Genomic DNA, 26802 nt, shown 5'->3' with positions numbered 1-26802 from the left:
GATAAATCCCCTTTGGGCGATGTTTGCACAGACTTTGTCCAGTATAGCTGAAAGGTTAATTCCTACAGCTTTGATACCAGGAATAGGGTTCATTATTAACCCATACAGGCATCTCTCTACCTACGGTATCCTCAACAGCTTCTCTAATAAAATAAGATGAGAAACCGAGTGTAAATAAATCATCAACTGCACAGGCTACACAGGATGATTCATCAGACGATGAAACCTCTATATACTCTTCTTCGGCATACAAAGAACAGGTACATATAGCTGAGTTAATGAGAGCAGTAAAGGCTTTTCTGTCCTTAGAGGATTCAGCAGAGCCTGTGTTAAAAATAAGGTACCCATATTTAAACGTCCCAAAAAAATAGGGCCTCCTCATGGGGGGATCCCAGCAGCTGATGAAAATCTGGGAAAAGGTTTGGGCTATACCCAATAAATAATATAGGTTCCCAGTAAATGGGATTCCAAATATCCTTTTCCAGCTGAGGACTGTTTAAGAATGGGAAATGCCTCATATAGAGATACGCATATCATTTGATAGTGCGAAAATATATATGGCCTTTGCCGTCAGCGTCAAAAGAGGGATGGTTTTCTGAAAACCATATTGTCTCTGTCTGGGGCAGTCATAAGGCCAGCCATGACTTCACCTTGCAATCTACAGCACACCACACTGGATGGGCCCAATCTCACTAGATCTTGGAAGCTAAGCAGTGTTGGGCCTGGTTAGTTCTGGGATGGGAGACCACCTGGAATACCAGGTGCTGTAGGTACACTGGGCTGAGGTACTGCAAAGGAGCAAGAATCCCATATAGCTCATCTGGACACTAATGTTCTAGGGCATCAGCATTAACAATCGTTGCTGGCAGAGCAGTGTTGCTTACATACATGAAAAGCTGATTCAGAATCAAAGAAGGTTCTAGAAAATTTGCCTTTGGCTGGAAGTTCTGTTTGGTAAGGAGTTAACAGATATTCTGGAGTCAAAATCAGACTCCAAGAAGGTCATGTTTTCTTCCACATATAACCCCAAACATAGGGGTCCGGTTTTCGGCCTTGTCTGTCATAAAGGAACATAACAGCCCCAAAACAATAAGTTTGGTAAGGCAAAGAAGCAAAGGCAACCAGAGGGCCAGCTTCCAAACCAGAGGATAAGCCATCAGCATGATGGTGCGGGCCTCCTTCTGGAGGACCCCAGGATAGGTGGCCAACTTCTTCAGTTTGCACAGATCTGGTAACAGTTTACAAACAGATGCCTGGGTGCAAGAAGCGGTATCTCTAGGTTATATTTCTCTTCAAGAAGCATCCTCCTTGAAGGTTTCTGTTCCAGTCCGTCTCGGGTAGAGGCGAAGGACAGGGGTTTGCAAGAAGCAATTCAGAAATTGCTTTGGTCAGGAATAGGCATTCCAGTAACCCCTGCACAATAGGGACAGGGGGTTTTACTCCAACCGGGTTTTGGTTCAGAAGGATCCTTTCACCCCAATCTCAAAATCCTAAACAAATAAGTTTGGGTACCACGGGTATCCCTGGATAGTCAGGATGTTTACCTACAGGTTCCTATAGCACTGTTCCATCAGTGTTTTCTCAAGGTTCACCATCCTCCAGCAACATTTTCAGTTCCAGACCTTACCCTTGGGATTAGCCACAGCTTCCAGAGTATTTACCAAAAATATGATGATTATGGCAACTTATCTCCGCAAGAAGGGGATAAGAAAATTGCCATACTTAGACCACCCTTTTTTATCCTGGCACAGGAAAGGCTTCTGTACCATCTCCAACAGACAATGACTTGTCTGCAGAGGCACTGGTGGTTCATAAATTGGGCAAAGTAATCTCGGGTTCTGTCACAACAGATGACTCACTGTGGGGCTGTACTGAATTCCAGTCTGCAGAAAATGGATTACCTCGGAACAAGATATCCAAGGCACAGTCAAGTACTCAGGAGTTGTTACAGAGTAAAACAATATCAATCCACGCAGCTATGCGAATGATGGGTTTGATGGTGTCAACATTTGACCTGGTGGAGTATGCACAGTTCCACTCAAGACTCGGCGGCGTCTGATTCTAGCCAGATGGAATGGAATACATCAGACAATAAAGAAACAGACAATGGTACTTTCACACAAGGTAAGAAAGTCATCAGCCTGGTAGCTATAGACATCCCATCTAGACAAAGGGAGAATCATTTGGATATCAGATTGGAGATCCTGACAACAGATGCCAGTCTCCAGGGCTGGGGAGCAGTGTCTGGAAGATTATGGTTCCAGGGACAATGGACCATAGAAGAAAGTTGCCTGCCAATAAATCTGTTAGAACCTCGGGCCATATACATGGCACTGATTCAGGCAAAAGACACTCTTCAAGGAAGACCAGTCCAGATCCGCTCGGACAATTTAACGGCAGGGGCGTACCTCAACCATCAGGGAGGAACGCGCAGCTAAACAGCAATGAAGGAGGTAAGTCACATACTAAAGTGGGCAGAACTCCATCTTCCAGCATTGTTCGCAGTATTCGTTCCGGGAGTCCTAAACTGGGAAGCGGATTCTCTCAGTCGACACGTCATTCAAGCAAGCGAATAGGCTCTACACCCGGAAGTATTTCAGACTCTGGTAGACAAGTGGGGTTTGCCAGAGATAGATCTCATGGCGTTCCATCTGAACAACTAAGTACCCGCATACGGGGCAAGAACAAAGGATCCCGGAGCGATCTTTGTGGACGCCTTGTCAGTGAAATGGGAGTTTCAACTGGCATATCTATTTCCTCCGATCATCTTGCTACCAGGGTGGTGAGGAAGATAAAAGAAGCAAAAGTTGCCGTGATTCTAATGGTTCCGGCTTTGCCCAGAAGGCAATGGTACACAGATCTACAGAGAATGTCGATGGATGCTCCACGTCTGCTCCCTCAATGTCCAGATCTACTAATGCAGAGTCCTTTAGTGTTCACTCTAGGAGTGAAAAGGGGCAGGGCGCCGGACTCAGGGGGGCACATGTGCGCGCGCGGCGAAGTTGTGTGCGCGTCCGAAATGGGGGCGCGGCCACGCAAATTAGGGGGCGTGGCCACGCCTCCGTCATTTTAGGGGGCGGTGCGGCCCACAGACGCTACTATAGAGAGCGTCTGTGGCCGCCGACGTCACTGTTGGGGGCGTGCCCAGCACCTCCGTCGGTGCTGGGCTTCCCCCAGCCCTCTCCCAATGCGTGAATGGATGCCGCGCGCATGCGCACGGCATCTATACACGCCGGGAGGGCAGGGAGCGGGCGGCTGTTCTAGCAGGGCGCCGCAAGAGGGGCAGGGCGGGTTTTGCCTGTTAAAAAACGGGCAGGGCGCGGCGCCCTGCTAAAACAGCCTAGAGTGAACACTAGTCCTTGTTATCACAGGCATCTGGATCAACTATCGTTAATGGCGTTGCTCTTGAAACCTCTATCCTGAAGTCAAGAGGATTCTCGCTATTCAAACATTGCACAGAGCAAGGAAACCCTCCTCAGCTCGCATTTATCACCAAATATGGCAGGCCTATATTCATGGTGCAGTGAAAGAAATATGGACCCGAAATCTTTCCAAGTTTCCTGGATCTTAGATTTCCTTCAGGCAGGAATGGATAAGGGTTTGAAGGTGGCTTCCTTGAGAGTACAAGTATCAACATTGACTGTAGGGTTCCAAAAGAAAAATTGCCAATTACAGGATGTGCGTACTTTTTCCAGGGAATGTTGCGCATTCAACCTCCTTTGGTTCCACCTACAGTGCCTTGGGACTTAGGTCTAGTCCTCAAAGCCCTTCAAGTTGCCCCGTTTGAACCACTTAATAAAGTGGATCTTACATGGTTGACAGCTAAAGTTCTCTTTCTACTGGCTATGGCGTCAGCTAGAAGAGTATCAGATTTAGGAGCGCTGTAATATTGTTATCCTTTTCAGTTTTTTTATCCAGATAAAGCAGTTCTCAGAACTAGATCTGGGTATCTTCCTAAGGTGGTGTCTAAATTCCACCTTAATGAAGAAAATGTAGTCCCGGTTTTTCAGATATCGGGATTTTCTGCGGGAGATGTGTCGCGGGACGTAGTCCGAGCATTTAAGGATCTACGTGGACAGTACCAGTGCCATCAGAAAGACAGATTCTCTCTTCATTTTCTAAGGAATTCACAAGACAGGATGGCCTGCTACTAAATAGACGCTGGCTAGAGGGCTTCAAATGACGATTTCGCAAGCATACTCTCAAGCGGATCTCCCTCAAGTGAAGGTTCTGAAGTGGCTATCTCAGTTTCCTGACCTCAAAATCATTAAGCCACTCTGGGGAGATCTCAAACGTGCAGTTCATGCAAGGCAGCCCAAGAATTTACAGGAACTGGAGGCTTTTTGGCAAGAGAATGGGCAGCTTTACCATCTGAGAAAATTAAAGAGCCTCATCCACAACTACCGCAAAAAGACTTCAAGCTGTCATTAATGTTAAAGGGGGCAATACACGGTATTAAGAACTGGGGTATGTAAACTTTTGATCAAGGTCATTTGGGTAGTTTCTATTGTCATTATGATTTAAAAAGAGTAAACACAGTTGTTTGACAATAAATGGCTTCACCCAACCACTAACCATGAGTGAAAGAAAAGTTTGTGAGTTATCATTCATATTCTCTGACAAATGGCCAGAAAATCACAAATTCTGCTAGGGTATGTAAACTTATGAGCACAACTGTATATAATATATATATATATATATAAATATCACCAAACGCACTACGTCCTCCTCTCCTACAAGACCTTCACTGGCTCCCCTTCCCTTTCAGAATCCATTTCAAACTTTTCACACTGACAAAGCCCTCACCCACGCCTCTCCCATTTACATCTCTGACCTTATCTCCCCTTCCACTCCCACCCGTCCTCTTCACTCTGCTAATGCACGCCGACTCTCCTGCCTACTGATTACTTCCTCCCGCTCCTACCTCTAAGATTTTTCACGTACTGCTCCAATTCTCTGGAATTCCCTACCTCTCCCCTTCAGACTCTCCACCTCTTTACAAATCTTCAAACGGGCTCTCAAGACCCACTTCTTCACCAAACCCAGCCAAATCTCATCCTAACCCTCTGTTCCACGCTTTCTATGTACCCCGACTGTGTCACCCCTGTCTGTCTACCCCTCACCTTTAGAATGTAAGCTCTCACGAGCAGGGCCCTCTTCCCTCATGTGCTTAACCTTTTTCTTACTTTAATAATCTTCAACTGTACCAACTCCAGCAGTCTTCTGGCACCTGATACTTATTTCAGTGTTTTATCTGCTGATGTAACTATGTTTATTTACCCTGTACTTGTCCTATATTGTCTTTGTGAGGATACGGGGTTCTTCTAATCACTCAGACACAGAGCCGATGAAACCAAAGTGATGGTTTATTTCTCACAGCACACAGGAGTAGATAATACACAGGAAACAGAAGTAAATATAGCCCAGAAACAGTATACAGGTAGCAGTCCAGATAGTAAGTCCCAGTAGAGGATTTAGGTCCACAGCAATTCCACACAGAAGTTCCAGATAAACAGGTCCACACAGCAGAACTATCACTGAGTCCACACAGCAGTGATAGCAGATTAGTCCATACAGTAGTAAGTACATATAAGTCCACACAGCACTGGTGATGCGTTCCACAAGGTACCCTGGCAGAGAATCACCCCTTAGCCAGAGTCCTGCAACTAACATGCGGAGCTGACCTGCGCAACCTCTTTTAAAACCTTCCAAATACCCATCATGCCGCGCTCACCTGGGGAGGAGACGCAGGTTCCTGATTGGTGGGACCCCACCTCAGATATTTCCCTACTCCCTCCCACAGCTGGTCTTCTCCTGCTGACCACATGCTGGGTCAGGCTCCATGTTGTCTGTGAGAGACCAGGATGTATCCGGGGACAGTAAACAGAAGGAACAATGACAGGGAAATTGGTTTAGGTCCTGATTGTCCCCTGTGGAGGAGAAGCTTCAGAGAAGACATTACCTGGACCTCAAATCTGTTTCCTGTGTGACCATATAAGGATCACAGGATTATCCATGATACTTGTAACCTTATACACAGACTGGCATCCTCCTACAATAACATAACATGACATCACTATGTGCCAGGTCACAGCACACCTGTATTTACCTGGGCAAGATTATAGTTCAGAATATATTGGCTAATTGATGAATACACACATGGGGTAATAGTGACACAAGTCAGAGAGACATAGGAACAGAAGGAATAAAAAGTACATTAAATGCTATACAGATTGAAACACCACAAATACAGTATTAGCCCCTGCCTATATCCCCACAGTCTTCAACTGTAAGTTGCTGTTTTCCTGTTTTATTTGTTTATGTACTTTGTAATTGGGTGTTGCGGTTCCCTTGTGGCGCCATATAAAGGATAATAATAATAATAATAAATAATATATATGTCCAGTGCAGCTTTATTGTCATAATAATTTCTGCATTGCATGTGACTGTGTGCCTGTATCTGTTGTGGTGCTGTTTCACTTTCAGTGTTTCCCAAATATAATTGTCACTATATTCTGTACCCTGGGCTAGGTGCGTTTGGGTCTTACAATATAGTTATACACAGTGTTTATATATCGATATAAGTGTATTTCCAATGTGTTACAGTCACGTTATACCCTGTTTTATTACACAGGTTTTCTCTTACGTCCTAGAGGATGCTGGGGTTCCATTTAGTACCATGGGGGTATAGATGGGTCTTTTGGGAGCTATTGGCACTTTAAGAGTTTTAACAGTGTGGGCTGGCTCCTCCCTCTATGCCCCTCCTACCAGACACAGTTTAGAAAATGTGCCCAGAGGAGCCGGTCACAGCTAGGGGAGCTCCTAGGAGTTTTCTTAGTTTTATTGTTTCTAGAGTTTGTTATTTTACAGGCAGGCTGCTGGCAATAGCCTCTCTGCTTCGTCGGACTTAGGGGAGTAGTGTCCAACCCAGAGAGGTTAATGGCCACTATCTCCGCTGACAGAACAGTGAGCTGCTGAGGGTGATGATCGTTAGCCGCCCGAGGCGACCGCTCATTCCCGCAGCATGCCGCCACCACCTAACAGAGCCAGAAGAAAGAGTGGTGACTGTGACGCCAGAGTCCCGGTAAGCGGGTCCCCGGCGAGAATGGCGGCACAAGGGTGAGAGCGCAGCTCTGACAGGCTGCGCTCTGGAAGGCTCAGAGGCACACTGTCTACAGCGCTGTGAGGTGCGTCCTGGGCCAGCGCGGTACCCTACACTGGTCAAACATAGCTTTCAAGGTCTAACCCACTGTTTGCTGCAAAAATTACCTCGGGCCAGTATAATCTCTAAGTGTGGGAAGACACGCCATTACAGGGGCAGAGCTTCTCCTCAGAGCGGATCCTGCACTAACCCGCGCCATTTTCTCCCTGCAGACACACGCTGACAGGGAACGCTGTCCTCCACATAACTGTAAAAGGTGTTATAAACAAGGGGGGGAGTGATATTATTGTAAAATATGGTTGTCTTACCTGGTACAACCTCCATAAAGGCTGATCACATATTGAGACTAAACTCTAATACTGTACACTGCTGCAGGCATGACTCAGAGACTCACTTTTGCGTACATCTCTGGGGCTATTGTAACGTGGTTAGGCTCCTTACTTGATGAATTAGATTCTATGTGTAAAAGTGACTTGTACTTGTTTCTATGTCACATACAGGATTCTACAGGCTTCACGGCTAGACGCCATGAAGGAGATTGACCTGCATAACGCAGGGACCACTGCTCTAGCAGTTTCGACACTCAGGGGACGGTGGCTACGCCAATGGACTGCGGATACAGAATCTGAGTAAGGTATGACAGGTCCGCCCTTCACAGGTAAGACCTTGTTGGAACGCACGGGATACGTGATTATCCGTGTCAACTGCGGGTAAGTCGGTATGTCTTCCTCCCGCAGTTGCACAGACCAGGAAATTATATCCTACACCTACACTGCAATTCCTTAGAACGTGATTCCACATATTTCTCCACTTCCTTTAGAGGACGCTGGGGAAATCCAGAAAACCTCCGCCGCCAGGTTCCCAGGGAAGGATTTCAAATTCTGCCTTTTTCTAACCCTTCGGTTTGTCGGTGGACCTCACTGCCTGGGGATCAGGCAGGTGGGAGCGAGACTAAAGAGATTTAGTAACACATCTGGGCAATATCTTGCCTAGACCCCTGGAAACAGTTGGGTTGCCCAGGGGTGCAGACTAGAATTTCTAGTATTCCCGCCTCACAGATTATTCGAATCAGGCTTACTAGCTTCTCAGGCAGAAAGTGTACTACTGCTGGAAGCTATCATAACATTTGTCAAACTAATGTCATTATTCCAGTTCCACCTCATTTACGTAACAGGGCTTACAATTCAAACCAGGGGTCATTGATTCCCTACTGGTGGGTGTTCAATTCGGGATGGAGTCTGGGAGTGGTGATCTCTGTTCGAGATGTAGAGGAATTCCTGGTATCCCGGGATATCAGGGATGCGTACTTCACATTCCAATCTGGTCGCCTCTCGAGGGTTATCTAAGGTTGCACTACAACTATGTCACTTCCAGTTCCAAACACTGAACTTGGCTTCTACGCAACACCGGGGGTGTTCATCAGGGCCATGGCAACCTTTTATATTCCCGCTCCACAAACCAGGAGTGGACATAATTCCATATCTAAACGACCTTAACATCCTCCAGGGAGATGTTGTTACCGAGTGTTGCCCTCTCAAAACAACTGTCTCGGGATCTTGGGTGAATCCTGAAGCTTCCAATTTCGCATTTGAAGCTGATAAGGAGGCGTTCCTTCCTGGGGATGATTCTCAACATAGAAGTGCAAAGGGTGTTTCTACAGGTAAATAAAGTTTTGATGATCCAATCAATGGTCCGGGATGTCCAGCCCGGGTATCGGTTCATCAGTGCATTCGCCTTCTGGGGAGGATGGTTGCCTCCTAAGAGGCTTGACAGTACGGAAGATTCCTTACACGGTCTTTCCCACTGGATCTACTGCTCTTATGGTCAGGATCTCATCTTCACATGCTCCAGCGGATACGCCTGTCGCTGAAAGCCAGAATTTCCCTCCTCTGGTGGCTGTACACTTCTCACCTACTCGAGGGCCGCAGGTTCGGGATTCAGAATTGGATTCATCTAACAATGGATGCAAGTCTCAGGGGTTGGGAAGCAGTCGCTCAGGGGGAAAACTTCCAAGGATAGCGGTCAGTTCAGGAATCTCTCCTTCCAATAAACATTCTGGATCTGAAGGCTGTGTATAACGACCTTCTACAAGTGGCACATCTTCTGCGAGATCAAGCCCTTCAGGTTCAGTCGGAAAATGTCACAGAGGTGTCCTACATAAACAGGCAGGGCGGAACGAAAAGCAGGGCTGCAATGTCAGAGGTGACAATAATCCTCCTCTGGGCAGAGAAGCATGCGCGGGCGCTGTCAGCAATCTTCATTCTGGGAGTGGTCAACTGGGAAGCAGACTTCCTCAGCAGACACGATCTCCATCCAGGAGAATGGGGCCTCCACCCGGAGGTATTTGCAGAGGTAACAAGCCGATGGGGTTTACCTTAGATAGACATGATGGCCTCTCTCCTCAACGAGAAGCTTCAGAGGTACTGTTCCAGGTCACGAGACCCACATGCAGTGGCGGTGGATGCCCTGTTGCCTCTGTGGGTGTTCCAGTCAGTGTAAGTGTTCCCTCCACTTCCACTCATCCCATGGATTCTCAAGATAATAAAAAGAACAAGAGTTCAGGCGATCCTGATTGCTCCGGATTGGCCAAGAAGTGCTTGGTACGCGGATCTTCTGGCGTTACTGCTGGAAGATCCGAGGCCTCCTCTTTGCGAGGACCTTCTGCAACAGGGGCTGTTCGCTTATCAAGACTTACCACTGCTATGTTTGACAGTCTTAGCTCGGAAGGGCATTCCAAACAAAGTCATTCCTACCCTGATACAGGCTAGGAAGTGGGTAACGTCTAAACATTACCATCGCACTTGGTAAGTACGTCTCTTGGTGTGAATCCAAGAAATTTCCTACGGTGGAGTTTCAACTAGGACGGTTTCTCCTCTTTCTGCAAGCAGGTGTGGTTGTGGGCCTACGCTTGGGCTCCATAAAGGTCCAGATTTCGGCCTTGTCTGCTTTCTTTCAGAGACAATTGGCTGCTCTCCCTGAGGTTCAGTCTTTCTTGATAGGGGTTCTGCACATCTAGCCACCCTTTGTGCCTCCTTCGACACCTCGGGATCTGGTGGTGCTGCAGTTCCTGCAGTCGGATTGGTTCGAGCCTTTACAGGAGGTGGACGTCAAGTTTCTAACTTGGAAGGTGGTCACACTGTTGGCATTGGCATCTGCTCGACGGGTGTCGAAATTGGGGGCATTGTCATGCAAGAGTCCCTACTTGGTTTTCCATGAAAATGGAGCTGAGCTCAGAACGCGTCAGAAATGTCTTCCAAAGGTTGTGTCTGTTTTTCACATCACCAACCTATTGTGGTGCCAGTGGCTACTGACTCCTCAATTACCTCACAGTCCTTGGATGTTGTGAGGACTTTGAAAGTTTCTGTGAAGAGGACTTCTCGTCACAGGTAGTCGGACGCTCTGTTTGTCCTTTATGATCCCAACGCGGTTGGGTGTCCTGCTTCTAAGCAGACATTTGCTCGCTGGATCGGGTTTACTATCCAGCATGCTTATTCTATGGCAGGCCTGCCGTGTCCAAGATCTGTTAAGGCCCACTCTACTCGTACAGTGGGTTGTTCCTGGGCAGCTGCCCGGGGTGTCTCGGCTTTACAGCTTTACCGACCAGCTGCTTGGTCAGGGTCGAATACGTTTGCTGATGTTCTACAAGTTTGATACTTTGGCATCTAAGGACCTAAAGTTTGGTCACTACGTTCTGCAGGATCCTCAGCACTCTCCCTCCCATACTGGGAGCTTTGGTACATCCCCATGGTACTAAATGGAACCCCAGCATCCTCTAGGACGTAAGAGAAAATAGGATTTTAATTACCTACCGGTAAATCCTTTTCTCGTAGTCCGTAGAGTATGCTGGGCACCCTCCCAGTGCTTCATTTTCCTGCGTTTCTACTTGGTATTGGTTCAGCTGTTGCTGTTCGTCTTTCATGCATGGTTAGCATGGTTTCTTCAGGTTACATGCTGATTGGCATGGTTGCTTCCTGTTTCATCCTAGATAACAACATGTTTTCTTCATGTTTCATCCTGGTTGGCATGATTTCTTCATGTTGCCTGCTGGTTAGCATGGTTTCTTCATGTTACCTGCTGGTTGACTTGGTTTCTTCATGTTTCATGCGGTTTTGCATGATTTCTCAATGTTGCATGCTGGTCAGCATGGTTTTATATTCGATTCGGTGTGAGCTGGTGTGAATCTCACCACTATCTGTATTTCCTTCTCTTGAAGTATGTCCGTCTCCTCAGGCACAGTTTCTAGACTGAGTCTGGTAGGAGGGGCATAGAGGGAGGAGCCAGCCCACACTGTTAAACTCTTAAAGTGCCAGTGGCTCCCAAAGGACCCGTCTATACTCTATGGTACTAAATGGAACCCCAGCATCCTCTACGGACTACGAGAAAAGGATTTACCGGTAGGTAATTAAAATCCTATTTTTACTTTTGTCTGGCTTTATAATCATACTGTGTTAGCCCATTTGTTGCATATATAATGTCTTAATAGAAAGGGCAGTAAATCTGTGGAAGCTCCGGCATCATGCAGAGCACGCTCCAAGGATTTATCAGAGGGGGAAGTCTGTGTACTGCTTGTCATGCACCTCCCAATCAGTCCGCAGACACTGCCATTAGTCAGGAGCCTCCATGGGCAGCATTCAGTACCCTGCTGGGTAGTCTATTGAAGCGCCTTGCTCCCCCTATGGGGCCGCCTGTGTCATTACCCGTACAAATTGTGCCCATGGTTAATCCACCTTGGGCGAAAAATTTGTCTAACCAACTGCAACAACTAAGCCAATCCCTGGTTAGACAGAAATCTACCTCTGGTCACTCCTGTGTCCCTGGTCCCTCTAAGTGGGCTGCTTCCTCGTCACAGTCTACAAATCTCTCTGATGTCTCATCTGAAGAAGAGGTGGAGCATACGGTCCTGTCTCACACTGAATCCTGTGTTACTGATGAGGATTCTCCCTTTCAAATTTATGTCCCTGCCCTGGTGGTTGCTCTTAAACATATCATTCAAATCACAGATGAGGAGGATTCCACTGCTCTGGCAAAGAAAACTGATAAGTTTAAACAGCAGAAGGTGGTTAAAACTGTTTTACCTCATTCTGATCATTTAGTGGACATCAGACGGGAACCGTGGTCTAATCCAGGGAAGAAATACCCTATTCCTAAATGGGCCTTGGCTCGCTACCCTCTCCCTGCAGACTTGTGTAACAAATGGGAGACCCCACCGCCGGTGGATTCTCATGTCACCCGCCTAGTCGTGTCATCCACTCTGCCTGTCACCACTGTCACCTCACTGAGGGAGCCGATAGATAAGCGTGTTGAAGGGTGCCTGATATCTGTATATTCCCTTACAGGGGCTATTCATAGACCCACTATAGCTGCCACTTGGTTTCGCAAAAGGTATTGAGGCGTGGGTTCAGGCGTTACAGGAAGAGCTGCCCGAGGATATTTCTGACAATGCAGACAATACCTATCTCGCATTACCACCGCCTCTTCTTACATTCAAGAGGCTTCCTCTGAGGCGGGAGTATTGGCAGCCAAGGCGTCAGTTACGTCTGTCCTGGTGCGCCGCATACTGTGGTTGAGGTCGTGGAAAGTGGACCTGGACTCCAAAAAGACTCTGGAGGTCCTCCTCTTCACGGGGGATATTTTGTTTGGGGAAGACCTAAATAAAATTGTGTCTGAACTGGCAGCTGCTGAGACATCTTTTCTCCCAACTACTAATCCTTCTGCACAGAAGGTAAAGGGTACCACTTTTCGCTCCTTTCGACCTCAAGGAAAAGATAAAGGTCAGACAATCTCGTGCTCCCAAAACAACCAAGCCCAAAGTGAAACGGTCTTGGGCAGCCCGTCAGCCTGTTACATGACGTGGCGGGCCTACCCCTGGGGGATCCCAGGGTGGGAGGCCGACTTCTACAGTTCTCCCAGGTCTGGCTCACGACCACTTCAGACGCATAAGGTCTGGAAGTTGTCTCTCATGGGTACGTTATCTCCTTCAAGAGACGTCCCCCTTACCAGTTCTGCACTATGGCTCTCCCTTCGGATCCGTTGAAAGCGCAGGCTCTGGAAACTGTTGTAGGTTCCCTCCTGAGTGCTGGTATCTCAGTCCCAGAGGGGCAAAGGTTACTTCTCGACCCTGTTTCTGGTCCCGAAACCCAATGAGTCTTTCCGACCTATACACAACCTCAAATCTCTGAACAAGCTGGTGAGAGTGTCCAAGTTTCGTATGGAAATACTACGTTCAATTGTGCTGGATATGGAACCCGGAGACAGTTCCTGCGGTTTGCTATTGGCAACCTTCACTACCAATTCCAGGCTCTGCCATTTGGACTGGCTATGGCTCCTTGGATCTTCACCAAGGTCATGGCCGTAATGACGGCCCACCTCCGTCGCCAGGGAATCAGAATCCTCCCGTACTTGGACGACCTGCTGATTATGGCAAATTCTCACAAAGTCCTCCTCAGTCATCTGCAACTGACGGTGAATTTCCTACAAGCCCATGGGTGGCTAATAAATTGGAAGAAGTTCTCGCTGGTCCCAGCTCAGAGCATGGTGCACCTTGGGGCACTCTTGTACACACAGTCAGAGACTGTTCCTTTCTCCAGAAAAAGTCCTGAAGCTCCAGGACCGGATAAGACACTTAATTCATCGCCCCAGAGTGTCGATACAATCGGCGATGGAAGTCCTTGGGCTGGATTTACTGAGGCGGTTATTCAAACTATGCTGAAGGCCCGCAAAACAGCCTCTGCCCGGATTTATTACAGGGTTTGGCATTCTTATTTCCCTTGGTGTGCGGTTAAGAATTATGACGCTGGTAGATTTAAAACTTCCAGCATTCCGGCTTTTCTGCAAAGCGGCTTGGACTTAGGTCTTCGTCTGGCCTCCCTCAAGGTTCACATATCTGCCTTGTCGGTGTGGTTTCAGCGCAAGATTGCCTCTATACCTGATGTTCATACATTCACTCAGGGTGTTCTGCGTATTCAGCCTCCCTATGTTCCCCCTGTGGCTCCATGGGATCTGTCTGTTGTGCTGAATGCCCTACAAGAGTCTCCCTTTGAACCTTTTGAATCGATGGACCTTATATGGCTCACGGCCAAGGTCCTGTTCTTGCTGGCTATTGTATCTGCAAGACGGGTATCTGACTTAGGCGCTTTGTCCTGTCATCCACCCTTCCTTATTTTCCACCTTGACCGGGCAGTTCTACGAACTAGACCAGGTTATTTGCCTAAGGTTGTGTCATCATTTCACCTTAACCAGGAGATTGTGTATCCGTATCCGGCCTTTATCTCTTCGGACTTGTCAAGCAAAGAACGTTCTTTGGATGTGGTAAGGGCTCTCCGTGTCTATGTGGAGAGGACTGCCTCTATTAGGCGGTCGGATGCCTCTTTGTCCAGTTTGGTTTCCACAAATGTGGCTGGCCTGCGAATAAGCAAATTTTGGCCAAATTAATTAGAATGGTGATTGCACATGCTTATGCGCAGGCTGAACTCCCAGCTACTGCTGCGATTAAGGCCCATTCTACTCAGTCTGTTGGACATTCTAGGGCGGCCCACCGCAGCTACGTGGTCCTCAGTAAACACGTTTCTTAGGTTCTATGCCTTTGATACCTTCGCCTCCCAGGATGCCTCCTATGGACGCTGGATTCTCACATCCGCTAAGGCGCGTCCCCTCCCTTGAGGAACTGCTTTAGGACATCCCTGATGCTTCCCTGTGCAAACCAATGTACCCTGTGGTAGAAAAGGAGAGTAATGACCATTGTTAACTCTCTTTCTGCAAAGTACATTGGGTTCCACAGAGTGCCCACCCTGACGCACCTAGCTTCTTTGGGTTTATATGGCATTAGCCACTTCTACATTCTCCTGTCGTGAGAATGTGTTCTTATGTGACTAACATCTGCCTTCTCTCTTGCCTGCTCCTGCATTGGACTGGTTATCAAAACTGAGCTCTCAGTGCCTGGAGGCGTGGTTATGGAGGAGGCACCTATGCATCCTGGGACAGCTAAAGCTTTACCTGTTGATGCCTCTGGATAAAGATTCACTCTACACCCCAGTGTTTACCTGTGGAACCCAATGTACTTTGCAGAAAAAGAGTTAACTATGGTTAGTCTACCATAACTCTGCTTTTTTGACTTCACAAAAGAGTAGTAAGGATTTCCCCATTAAAAGAGAATGATGCAGACCTGTAGGGTTCTCCCCCTTAACTGAGTGCAGCCATTGCCTGGGAAGCCAAGAAGACTAGCTTTGATGAAGCAGTCACTTTGGTATACAGTACCATGCAGCATATGCAGAAATTGTCTTTAGATGCTTTTATGCAGTGAAAGGTTGGCGGCTAGGCTAACTATTGTTATTAGTTCCCTATTGTCAAAGGCAGAGAGGAGATCATTGAATCTTGGCTATTGTTATAACAGCCACTAACTTTGTGGAAGAGGCATCTATAGTTTCTGTAAGCTGTCCCTCATATCCACAACCTTGGTGGCTGCAGTCAGATTATGTTTATTGCTGAGTAACATCTGTTTTTTACTCCTTGATACATCTTTGCTAGTCAGCCTGAAAATGCATTACATTATTGCAGATACCTCTGCCAAGAATAGTTATTTCTAAAGGTGGAAACACACTAGGCCTAGTGTTTCCTCCTCCCGGGCGGGGCGGTCGGTGGACGGGCATACACACTGAGCGATATGACATTCATATCGCTCAGTGACTTCACGCAGCGGCCGGGCCATTCAGGCAGCACTTAGGCAATAGTCCAGATTGAGCTACCTGTGCGGCCGACGGCGAGGGTTGTTATCGAACCATAGGGCCGCGCATCGCTGGTCGGCGGCGGCATACACACTTGGCGAGGAAAATGGGCGACGTTGCCCAGGAAGGGTGAAGATGAGCGACATTGCTCATTTTTTCACAAGTGTGTATGCACATTTACACCATAAGAAGTTGGAGTCCAATTGTGAGGGTTTAAGGTTCAACCATGCAAGAGTACAAAAGTGGAAAAGTTTGTTCAGAATTCAGAAGTAATTATCTCTCGTGAGTTGCCAGATCTCACACATGCTCACTGCAGCTGGTTTGGCGTAAGACACAGTGCATCAACACAAGCAGATGCACTGTGGGGAACTGGCAGCGATTGCCGGTGGGAGGCGTTTTAACTCCCCTACTTCGGCATCCGAGATGTTCATACATCTTGGCGCTGCTGCTTCCTGGTTCGCTTCGGTAAAGAGGCGAAGCAAGAAGCGTTATACCTGCATGATAAGTGCGGGTATAATACATATACCTCTGTGTTCCTGATTCAGGTCCTGACGCAGGTCTGGCAGCAGATGCAAAGTACCAGACAAGTACTGTGCTTGTGCAGTATGGATCCTGTGTCGTCGTGCACAGTATGGCTGCAGAGATCAATTGACTGTCGGTCTGTAGCCATTTGGGGATGGGGTGGGGTGGTATGGCAGCTGTTTCACAAAACAGAGGTGTGTTGCCTCCATTTTGTGGCCGTGCCAAGGCCAGGATCTCTGTTTTCCGATGGAGATTTCTGGACCTCTTGGAAGGAGCTGAGGCAGCCGGCCTGCATGACTTCATGGGCCAATCAGCCGGTCAATGGTGTCGCAAGTGATCCAATGTAGTTGATTTTAATATGTAGATAGATCTAACACAAATGTATTAATAAATGGTATGTGCCTAATAAGTGACTAGTGAAGAGAAACACAGCTGGTAGTACAGTAACTGCTTTTCCTCTGTGTCTACCAGGAGACCCTATTGATCGAATAAATACTATCTCTCCATATGGTGACTTTAGGTACCGTATTTGCCGGCGTATAAGACGACTGGGCGTATAAGACGACCCCCAACATTTCCACTCAAAATATATAGTTTGTTATATACTCGCCGTATAAGACTACCCCCTTCCACACACCAAATAAAACGTAAAAGAACATCAGATTTGTGACATACTGTATATTATGACCTGATAAGAGATTTGGATAGGGAGTATTTATCAAGGTATGCATAAGAAGGGGGGAGGGGGCGAGGAGAAAGTTGTAAAATGTATAAAAGTATACCCCTGTGTGCATTTAGTGTTACCGGGTTCACATGAGTGCCATTAGTATTAGTATTAGTGCCATTACAGTACCTGTCATTGTCACCATTGTACGGCCACAACGCGACTGCAGCGCCTCCGGCCAGTCCCTGCATCTCCCTGTAATTGGCACTAGTGACCCACCGCGGCCGCACTGGATATCGCGCAATACTGGATGGTGAGTAGAATGAGGTGGGCGGGCATCGGGAGGCCACTATGGGCACCGGGCGAGTATCGGAAGGCCACTATGGCAGCTATGTCTATCCCAACTGAAGTGCACCCGGCGTATAAGACGACCCCCCCACTTGGAGGCATGTTTTTCAGGGCAAAAAAGTACTCTTATACGCCAGCAAATACTGTATATATTCTTAGCTCATGACCATTCAATATACAAAACATATGTTTGGGTCTGCACACATTGTTTTTGTAATGTGCATACTGTGTGATATGTTCAGGATGTTGTAGTTTACTTTAGTATGTGTCTCAATAAGTATACACATCTTTTGTAGGTGATGTCTGAAGTTTTAGGCCCACGTGTTCCTGACTTTTGGCTTTACCGGTGTCTGCGAAGATTCAGTGGATTCCTGGCACATGTCCTAGCAGTTGGGTTCACTATCTTCTTACTGATACTTGCTCGGCCTGGCACAAGTAAGTATTTATTGTGTACTAACCGTGGCTAACAAAGTAGTAGTAATATTCAACATATAAATCTTAAAATGAATAGGAAATCCTGCTTCATGGTTTTGCTAACTACTTAATAATTAAGCATAGAAATTATCAACATACATCATGTATACAGTGATGAAATGCTGACATGTTAGAATGTCCACATTTTGTCCTGGTGGCCCAGCGGTGACTTACCTTCTTGGGACGCTCTAGCTGTGTCTTCTGGGTGCCGGCACTCATGTGACTGTCACATCCAGGCTAGAACTCTAACCTCCCCCTCGCAGCCTAACCCAAATGCCGACATGCTGTCTGTCGACATTAAGTGTGAACTTAACTCGACATTTTGGGGTCCTCATTAAGAATGTTGCCATTGCTATTGTCAACCTTTTGACTATATACTCATTGTTGTACCTCTTTATGCAGCAGGAAACCACATTATGCATTGTTTTACTACATTGAGCCCGCTGCAGGATGTTGCGTTGCTTGGCTTGAATACAGGACACCAGTATGACTTTCTGCTTGTTTTGCTCAAATGCTTAGGTCTGTAAAACTTGTTTATGAGAAAGAGTAGCTGTAATAAAGTAAGAAGAGAGAGAATGTACAAGAGCGTTCCTTACTACTAGGCAGCTAGTACCTGGTATACAGTACATGTGTCTTTGACCACACCTCAGAATACGTGTACATGGAGGTTACTTGACAATGCTGTTAAATGTTACTTGAATTCATTCACATACAGTAGCAGTACCAATATGTAAATGACGGGTATATCGGAATCTACAGGGACACACTGTGCATCTAATGACATGAGCAGATCACTCTGGTCTGACTTCCAGCTTTCAAAAGAAAACACAATGGAGCTGACATCATTTAGGAACAGAGAATATTTTATTTTGCTACAGACTAAGGGGTCTATTTACTAATCCTTGGATGGAGATGAAGTCGCTGGAGATAAAGTATCAGCCAATCAGCTCCTAACTGTCATGTCACAGGCTGGGTTTGAAAAATTACAGTTAGGAGCCAATTGGCTGGGACTTTATCTCCAGTGATTTTATCTCCATCCAAGGCTTAGTAAATAGACTCCTAAAACTCCAGTAACTGCCTGTACTATATGGGAGTTTGCATAATGCGTAAATAGTGTTATAGGGATTTTATGCTGCATACAGTACAGTGTGTAAATAGTGTTTTAAGGTTCTAGAGCAGGCTATAAATGCACACTAAAATAAGAATTTACTTACCGATAATTCTATTTCTCGTAGTCCGTAGTGGATGCTGGGGACTCCGTCAGGACCATGGGGAATAGCGGCTCCGCAGGAGACAGGGCACAAAAATAAAAGCTTTAGGATCAGGTGGTGTGCACTGGCTCCTCCCCCTATGACCCTCCTCCAAGCCTCAGTTAGGATACTGTGCCCGGACGAGCGTACACAATAAGGAAGGATTTTGAATCCCGGGTAAGACTCATACCAGCCACACCAATCACACCGTACAACTTGTGATCTGAACCCAGTTAACAGCATGATAACAGCGGAGCCTCTGAAAAGATGGCTCACAACAATAATAACCCGATTTTTGTAACAATAACTATGTACAAGTATTGCAGACAATCCGCACTTGGGATGGGCGCCCAGCATCCACTACGGACTACGAGAAATAGAATTATCGGTAAGTAAATTCTTATTTTCTCTGACGTCCTAAGTGGATGCTGGGGACTCCGTCAGGACCATGGGGATTATACCAAAGCTCCCAAATGGGCGGGAGAGTGCGGATGACTCTGCAGCACCGAATGAGAGAACTCCATGTCCTCCTCAGTCAGGGTGTGCCCCTGACCAAGTAGCAGCTCGGCAAAGTTGTAAAGCCGAGACCCCTCGGGCAGCCGCCCAAGATGAGCCCACCTTCCTTGTGGAATGGGCATTTACATATTTTGGCTGTGGCAGGCCTGCCACAGAATGTGCAAGCTGAATTGTACTACACATCCAACTAGCAATCGTCTGCTTAGAAGCAAGAGCACCCAGTTTGTTGGGTACATACAGGATAACAGCAAGTCAGTTTTCCTGACTCCAGCCGTCCTGGAAACCTATATTTTCAGGGCCCTGACAACATCTAGCAACTTGGAGTCCTCCAAGTCCCTAGTAGCCGCAGGTACCACAATAAGCTGGTTCAGGTGAAACACTGACACCACCTTAGGGAGAAACTGGGGACGAGTCCGCAGCTCTGCCCTGTCCGAATGGACAAACAGATATGGGCTTTTGTGAGACAAAGCCGCCAATTCTGACACTCGCCTGGCCGAGGCCAGGGCCAACAGCATGGTCACTTTCCATGTGAGATACTTCAAATCCACAGATTTGAACGGTTTAAACCAATGTGATTTGAGGAATCCCAGAACTACGTTGAGATCCCACAGTGCCACTGGAGGCACAAAAGGGGGTTGTATATGCAGTACTCCCTTGACAAACTTCTGGACTTCAGGAACTGAAGCCAATTCTTTCTGGAAGAAAATCGACAGGGCCGAAATTTGAACCTTAATGGACCCCAATTTGAGGCCCATAGACACTCCTGTTTGCAGGAAATGCAGGAATCGACCGAGTTGAAATTTCTTCGTGGGGCCTTCCTGGCCTCACACCACGCAACATATTTTCGCCACATGTGGTGATAATGTTGTGCGGTCACCTCCTTCCTGGCTTTGACCAGGGTAGGAATGACCTCTTCCGGAATGCCTTTTTCCCTTAGGATCCGGCGTTCAACCGCCATGCCGTCAAACGCAGCCGCGGTAAGTCTTGGAACAGACATGGTACTTGCTGAAGCAAGTCCCTTCTTAGCGGCAGAGGCCATGAGTCCTCTGTGAGCATCTCTTGAAGTTCCGGGTACCAAGTCCTTCTTGGCCAATCCGGACCCTCGAGTATAGTTCTTACTCCTCTACGTCTTATAATTCTCAATACCTTGGGTATGAGAAGCAGAGGAGGGAACACATACACCGACTGGTACACCCACGGTGTTACCAGAACGTCCACAGCTATTGCCTGAAGGTCTCTTGACCTGGCGCAATACCTGTCCAGTTTTTTGTTCAGGCGGGACGCCATCATGTCCACCTTTGGTCTTTCCCAACGGTTCACAATCATGTGGAAAACTTCCCGATGAAGTCCCCACTCTCCCGGGTGGAGGTCGTGCCTGCTGAGGAAGTCTGCTTCCCAGTTGTCTACTCCCGGAATGAACACTGCTGACAGTGCTATCACATGATTTTCCGCCCAGCGAAAAATCCTTGCAGTTTTTGCCATTGCCCTCCTGCTTCTTGTGCCGCCCTGTCTGTTTACGTGGGCGACTGCCGTGATGTTGTCCCACTGGATCAATACCGGCTGACCTTGAAGCAGAGGTCTTGCTAAGCTTAGAGCATTATAAATTGCCCTTAGCTCCAGTATATTTATGTGGAGAAAAGTCTCCAGACTTGATCACACTCCCTGGAAATTTTTTCCCTGTGTGACTGCTCCCCAGCCTCTCAGGCTGGCCTCCGTGGTCACCAGCATCCAATCCTGAATGCCGAATCTGCGGCCCTCTAGAAGATGAGCACTCTGTAACCACCACAGGAGAGACACCCTTGTCCTTGGAGATAGGGTTATCCGCTGATGCATCTGAAGATGCGATCCGGACCATTTGTCCAGCAGATCCCACTGAAAAGTTCTTGCGTGGAATCTACCGAATGGAATCGCTTCGTAATAAGCCACCATTTTTCCCAGGACTCTTGTGCAATGATGCACTGACACTTTTCCTGGTTTTAGGAGGTTCCTGACTAGCTCGGATAACTCCCTGGCTTTCTCCTCCGGGAGAAACACCTTTTTCTGGACTGTGTCCAGAATCATCCCTAGGAACAGCAGACGTGTCGTCGGAAACAACTGCGGTTTTGGAATATTTAGAATCCACCCGTGCTGTCGTAGAACTACTTGAGAGAGTGCTACTCCGACCTCCAACTGTTCTCTGGACCTTGCTCTTATCAGGAGGTCGTCCATTTTCTTTGAAGAAGAATCATAATTTCGGCCATTACCTTGGTAAAGACCCGGGGTGCCGTGGACAATCCAAACGGCAGCGTCTGAAAACTGATAGTGACAGTTCTGTACCACGAACCTGAGGTACCCTTGGTGAGAAGGGCAAATTGGGACATGGAGGTAAGCATCCCTGATGTCCTGGGACACCATATAGTCCCCTTCTTCCTGGTTCGCTATCACTGCTCTGAGTGACTCCATCTTGATTTGAACCTTTGTAAGTGTTCAAATATTTCAGATTTAGAATAGGTCTCACCGAGCCTTCTGGCTTCAGTACCACAATATAGTGTGGAATAATACCCCTTTCCTTGTTGTAGGAGGGGTACTTTGATTATCACCTGCTGGGAATACAGCTTGTGAATTGTTTCCAATACTGCCTCCCTGTCGGAGGGAGACGTTGGTAAAGCAGACTTCAGGAACCTGCGAGGGGGAAACGTCTCGACTTTCCAATCTGTACCCCTGGGATACTACTTGTAGGATCTAGGGGTCCTGTACGGCCCCAGCGTCATGCTGAGAACATGGCAGAAGCGGTGGAGGGCTTCTGTTCCTGGGAATGGGCTGCCTGCTGCAGTCTTCTTCCCTTTCCTCTATCCCTGGGCAGATATGACTCTTATGGGGACGAAAGGACTGAGGCTGAAAAGACGGTGTCTTTTTCTGCAGAGATGTGACTTAGGGTAAAAACTGTGGATTTTCCAGCAGTTGCCGTGGCCACCAGGTCCGATGGACCGACCCCAAATAACTCCTCCCCTTTATACGGCAATACATCTTTGTGCCGTTTGGAATCTGCATTACCTGACCACTGTCGTGTCCATAAACATCTTCTGGCAGATATGGACATCGCACTTACTCTTGATGCCAGAGTGCAAATATCCCTCTGTGCATCTCGCATATATAGAAATGCATCCTTTAAATGCTCTATAGTCAATAAAATACTGTCCCTGTCAAGGGTATCAATATTTTTAGTCAGGGAAACCGACCAAGCCACCCCAGCTCTGCACATCCAGGTTGAGGCGATCGCTGGTCGCAGTATAACACCAGTATGTGTGTATATACTTCTTAGGATATTTTCCAGCCTCCTATCAGTTGGCTCCTTGAGGACGGCCCTATCTGGAGACGGTACCGCCACTTGTTTTGATAAGCGTGTGAGCGCCTTATCCACCCTAAGGGGTGTTTCCCAACGCGCCCTAACTTCTGGCGGGAAAGGGTATACCGCCAATAAATTTCTATCGGGGGAAACCCACGCATCATCACACACTTCATTTAATTTATCTGATTCAGGAAAAACTACAGGTAGTTTTTTCACACCCCACATAATACCCTTTTTTGTGGTACTTGTAGTATCAGAAAATATGTAACACCTCCTTCATTGCCCTTAACAAGTAACGTGTGGCCCTAAAGGAAAATACGTTTGTTTCTTCACCGTCGACACTAAAATCAGTGTCCGTGTCTGTGTCTGTCGACCGACTGAGGTAAATGGGCGTTTTAAAGCCCCTGACGGTGTTTGAGACGCCTGGACAGGTACTAATTTGTTTGCCGGCCGTCTCATGTCGTCAACCGACCTTGCAGCGTGTTGACATTATCACGTAATTCCCTAAGTAAGCCATCCATTCCGGTGTCGACTCCCTAGAGAGTGACATCACCATTACAGGCAATTGCTCCGCCTCCTCACCAACATCGTCCTCATACATGTCGACACACACGTACCGACACACAGCACACACACAGGGAATGCTCTGATAGAGGACAGGACCCCACTAGCCCTTTGGGGAGACAGAGGGAGAGTTTGCCAGCACACACCAAAAACGCTATAATTATACAGGGACAACCTTTATATAAGTGTTTTTCCCTTATAGCATTTTAATATATATAGTCATATCGCCAAATCAGTGCCCCCCCTCTCTGTTTTAACCCTGTTTCTGTAGTGCAGTGCAGGGGAGAGCCTGGGAGCCTTCCCACCAGCATTTCTGTGAGGGAAAATGGCGCTGTGTGCTGAGGAGAATAGGCCCCGCCCCCTTTTCGGCGGGCTTCTTCTCCCGTTTTTCTGAGACCTGGCAGGGGTTAAATACATCCATATAGCCCCTGGGGGCTATATGTGATGTATTTTTAGCCAGAATAAGGTACTATCATTGCTGCCCAGGGCGCCCCCCCCAGCGCCCTGCACCCTCAGTGACCGCTGCTATGAAGTGTGCTGACAACAATGGCGCACAGCTGCAGTGCTGTGCGCTACCTTATGAAGACTGAAAAGTCTTCTGCCGCCGGTTTCTGGACCTCTTCACTTTTCGGCATCTGCAAGGGAGACGGCGGCGCGGCTCCGGGACGAACCCCAGGGTGAGACCTGTGTTCCGACTCCCTCTGGAGCTAATGGTGTCCAGTAGCCTAAGAAGCCAATCCATCCTGCACGCAGGTGAGTTCACTTCTTCTCCCCTAAGTCCCTCGTAGCAGTGAGCCTGTTGCCAGCAGGACTCACTGAAAATAAAAAACCTAACAAAACTTTTACTCTAAGCAGCTCTTTAGGAGAGCCACCTAGATTGCACCCTTCTCGGCCGGGCACAAAAATCTAACTGAGGCTTGGAGGAGGGTCATAGGGGGAGGAGCCAGTGCACACCACCTGATCCTAAAGCTTTTATTTTTGTGCCCTGTCTCCTGCGGAGCCGCTATTCCCCATGGTCCTGACGGAGTCCCCAGCATCCACTTAGGACGTCAGAGAAATATACATTTTATTCACGTAAAGTGGAAATGGTTAAGAATTGATCATTATCAGCATTATTCAGTTTCTGTTCACTCCAACTTGCTCATCGTTGCTTAGAAATTAAGAAATTGTCACCATAGAACCATACGTATTACTATCCATTGTTAGAGGCATAAAGTAGTGTGTCCCCTGCATTTATTTAAGGTCAACAAGGAATACTGGGCCTTATTCAGGTTTGTTAGCAAACCAAAAAATATGCAATTGGGCAACACCATGCTGTGCAGAGAGAGTTAAGGGCCCTACAGACTGGGCGACCCACCACCGATATGGCAGAAGGGCGACCCGGCGGCAGGGGGGAGGTGACGGGGGACGGGTGAAGTTTCTTCACTTCCCCCGTCACCTGGCGCCATAGCAATGCATGCTAATATGGACAATCTCGTCCATATTGGCCTGCATGCATAAGCGACGGGGCACCAACGAAAAACGAGCGCGGAGCCGCGGATCGTTCATAGTTGGTGCCTACACACTGCACAATATGAACGCGATCTCGTTCATTAATGAACGAGAACGTTCATATCGTGCAGTGTTATCTGCCAGTGTGTAGGGCCCTTTAGATTTGGGTGGGGTGTGTTCAAGCTGAAATCTAAATTGCAGTGTAGAAATTCAGCAGCCAGTATTTACCCTGCACAGAAACAATATAACCCACCCAAATCTAACTCTGGTGCGCTGGGATTCCGGCTGTCTGTATTTCCGGCTGTTGGTATTTCAGCATCGGTATCTGAATGCCGGGATCCTGACAGCCGTCATTTTAACTGCAACCCGTGACATCAGCCCCACCTGCAGTGCAACATGGTTTTGACCAATTGCTAACTTTTTTGGTTGCTAACAAACTTAAATAACTCCCATTGTCACCTTTTTAAAGCATACGGCTGAATGTTTGCTTAAAGTGGACCTGCCAGGAAGCTAACATAACTTTTCTTTTTTACTGTAAATATAAAGGAAAAGATTGACTGTAGCAGGGTTTTTTCTTGGCCTGCATTTAGCCTGGAGACCCCACGTAAATGACTTGCTGGGCAGTGCTCTTTCTGTTCAGCATTGACCCCAATCACATTGTGTATATCCAACTGGTCACACAGCTATAGAAATCTACAGCCATGGAACAGCTTGTCAGTGAGCGTGCTGTACATGGGTGATGTGGGGTGCTGCAGCCGTGATGTACCCCTTGCATCAAGGATAGGTCTGCACATTGATGGTGGCAGCTATGAAGCCAAGCGTACAGATAGGGGCAATCCAGCCACAGTAACGTGTGCAACCCTGTGTAAGAGAGTATGCTATGTGCTCAAAGGTGGTGTGATTACAGCCAACTTGAGTTCAACTCATGTTGTCCACCACTTGTGTATGTCATATGACCTTTATTAAAACTGGGTGAGAGATTATAAAAGTGTTGTGTAGTATACAAAATATTACTATGAAGTCAGTTACTTGAATAGTCATAAAGTAGCACACTTACATGTGGTGTAAATATGGCAAAAAAAATGGGCTAAGCTAATGCCAGCAGGACAACACCAAGAATGAAGCCTGAATGGGGGAATTAAACACAAATGTACCTAGTGCAGTGATGGGGAACCTTTGGCACTCCAGCTGTTGTTGAACTACACATCACTGACCTAGTGCATTTAGAAGCAGGCTTTTAAAAGATACCAGCAATGAACAGAGGATCAATTGTGAGGTGGATGACACTTCTGTTACACGAATTGTAGCACTGTTATACTTCTGTAACTTGTTTTTTAAATGGAGCCTTGTGGAACAGCGACTCCATAGGTTGCAGGATCCAGAAACATTGTTAAACATTTGGCTATACCAAAGAACACTTTTTGATCAATGCATTTCTCAGTCATGAAAGTTTCTGTTATACAGGTTGAGTATCCCATATCCAAATATTCCGAAATACGGAATATTCCAAAATACGGACTTTCTTGAGTGAGATAGTGAAACCTTTGTTTTCTGATGGCTCAATGTACACAAACTTTGTTTAGTACACAAAGTTATTAAAAGTATTGTATTAAATGACCTTCAGGCTGTGTGTATAAGGTGTATATGAAACATAAATGAATTGTGTGAATGTACACACACTTTGTTTAATGCACAAATTTATTAAAGATATTGGCTAAAATGACCTTCAGGCTGTGTGTATAAGGTGTACATGAAACATAAAT

At 47.2% G+C, this 26802-nt stretch overlaps 1 protein-coding gene and 1 pseudogene across 1 annotated transcript in view; both read left to right on the top strand.

The window, feature by feature from the left end:
- LOC135044419 (probable transmembrane reductase CYB561D1) overlaps positions 1 to 26802 on the top strand; it is an 88192-nt gene that overhangs the window by 28554 nt on the left and 32836 nt on the right. Inside the window, exon 2 of the mRNA XM_063955205.1 lies at positions 17713 to 17851. Within this exon, the coding sequence (XP_063811275.1) occupies positions 17713 to 17851 (139 nt within the window). The remainder of the gene's footprint in view (positions 1 to 17712; positions 17852 to 26802) is intronic.
- Positions 657 to 773, top strand: LOC135051801 (5S ribosomal RNA; annotated as a pseudogene).

Source organism: Pseudophryne corroboree, chromosome 2 (genome assembly GCF_028390025.1).
Source record: "Pseudophryne corroboree isolate aPseCor3 chromosome 2, aPseCor3.hap2, whole genome shotgun sequence".
Taxonomy (NCBI): Eukaryota; Metazoa; Chordata; class Amphibia; order Anura; family Myobatrachidae; genus Pseudophryne; species Pseudophryne corroboree.
Note: the sequence above shows the minus strand (reverse complement) of the source record. Positions and strands in the feature narration are given on the sequence as shown.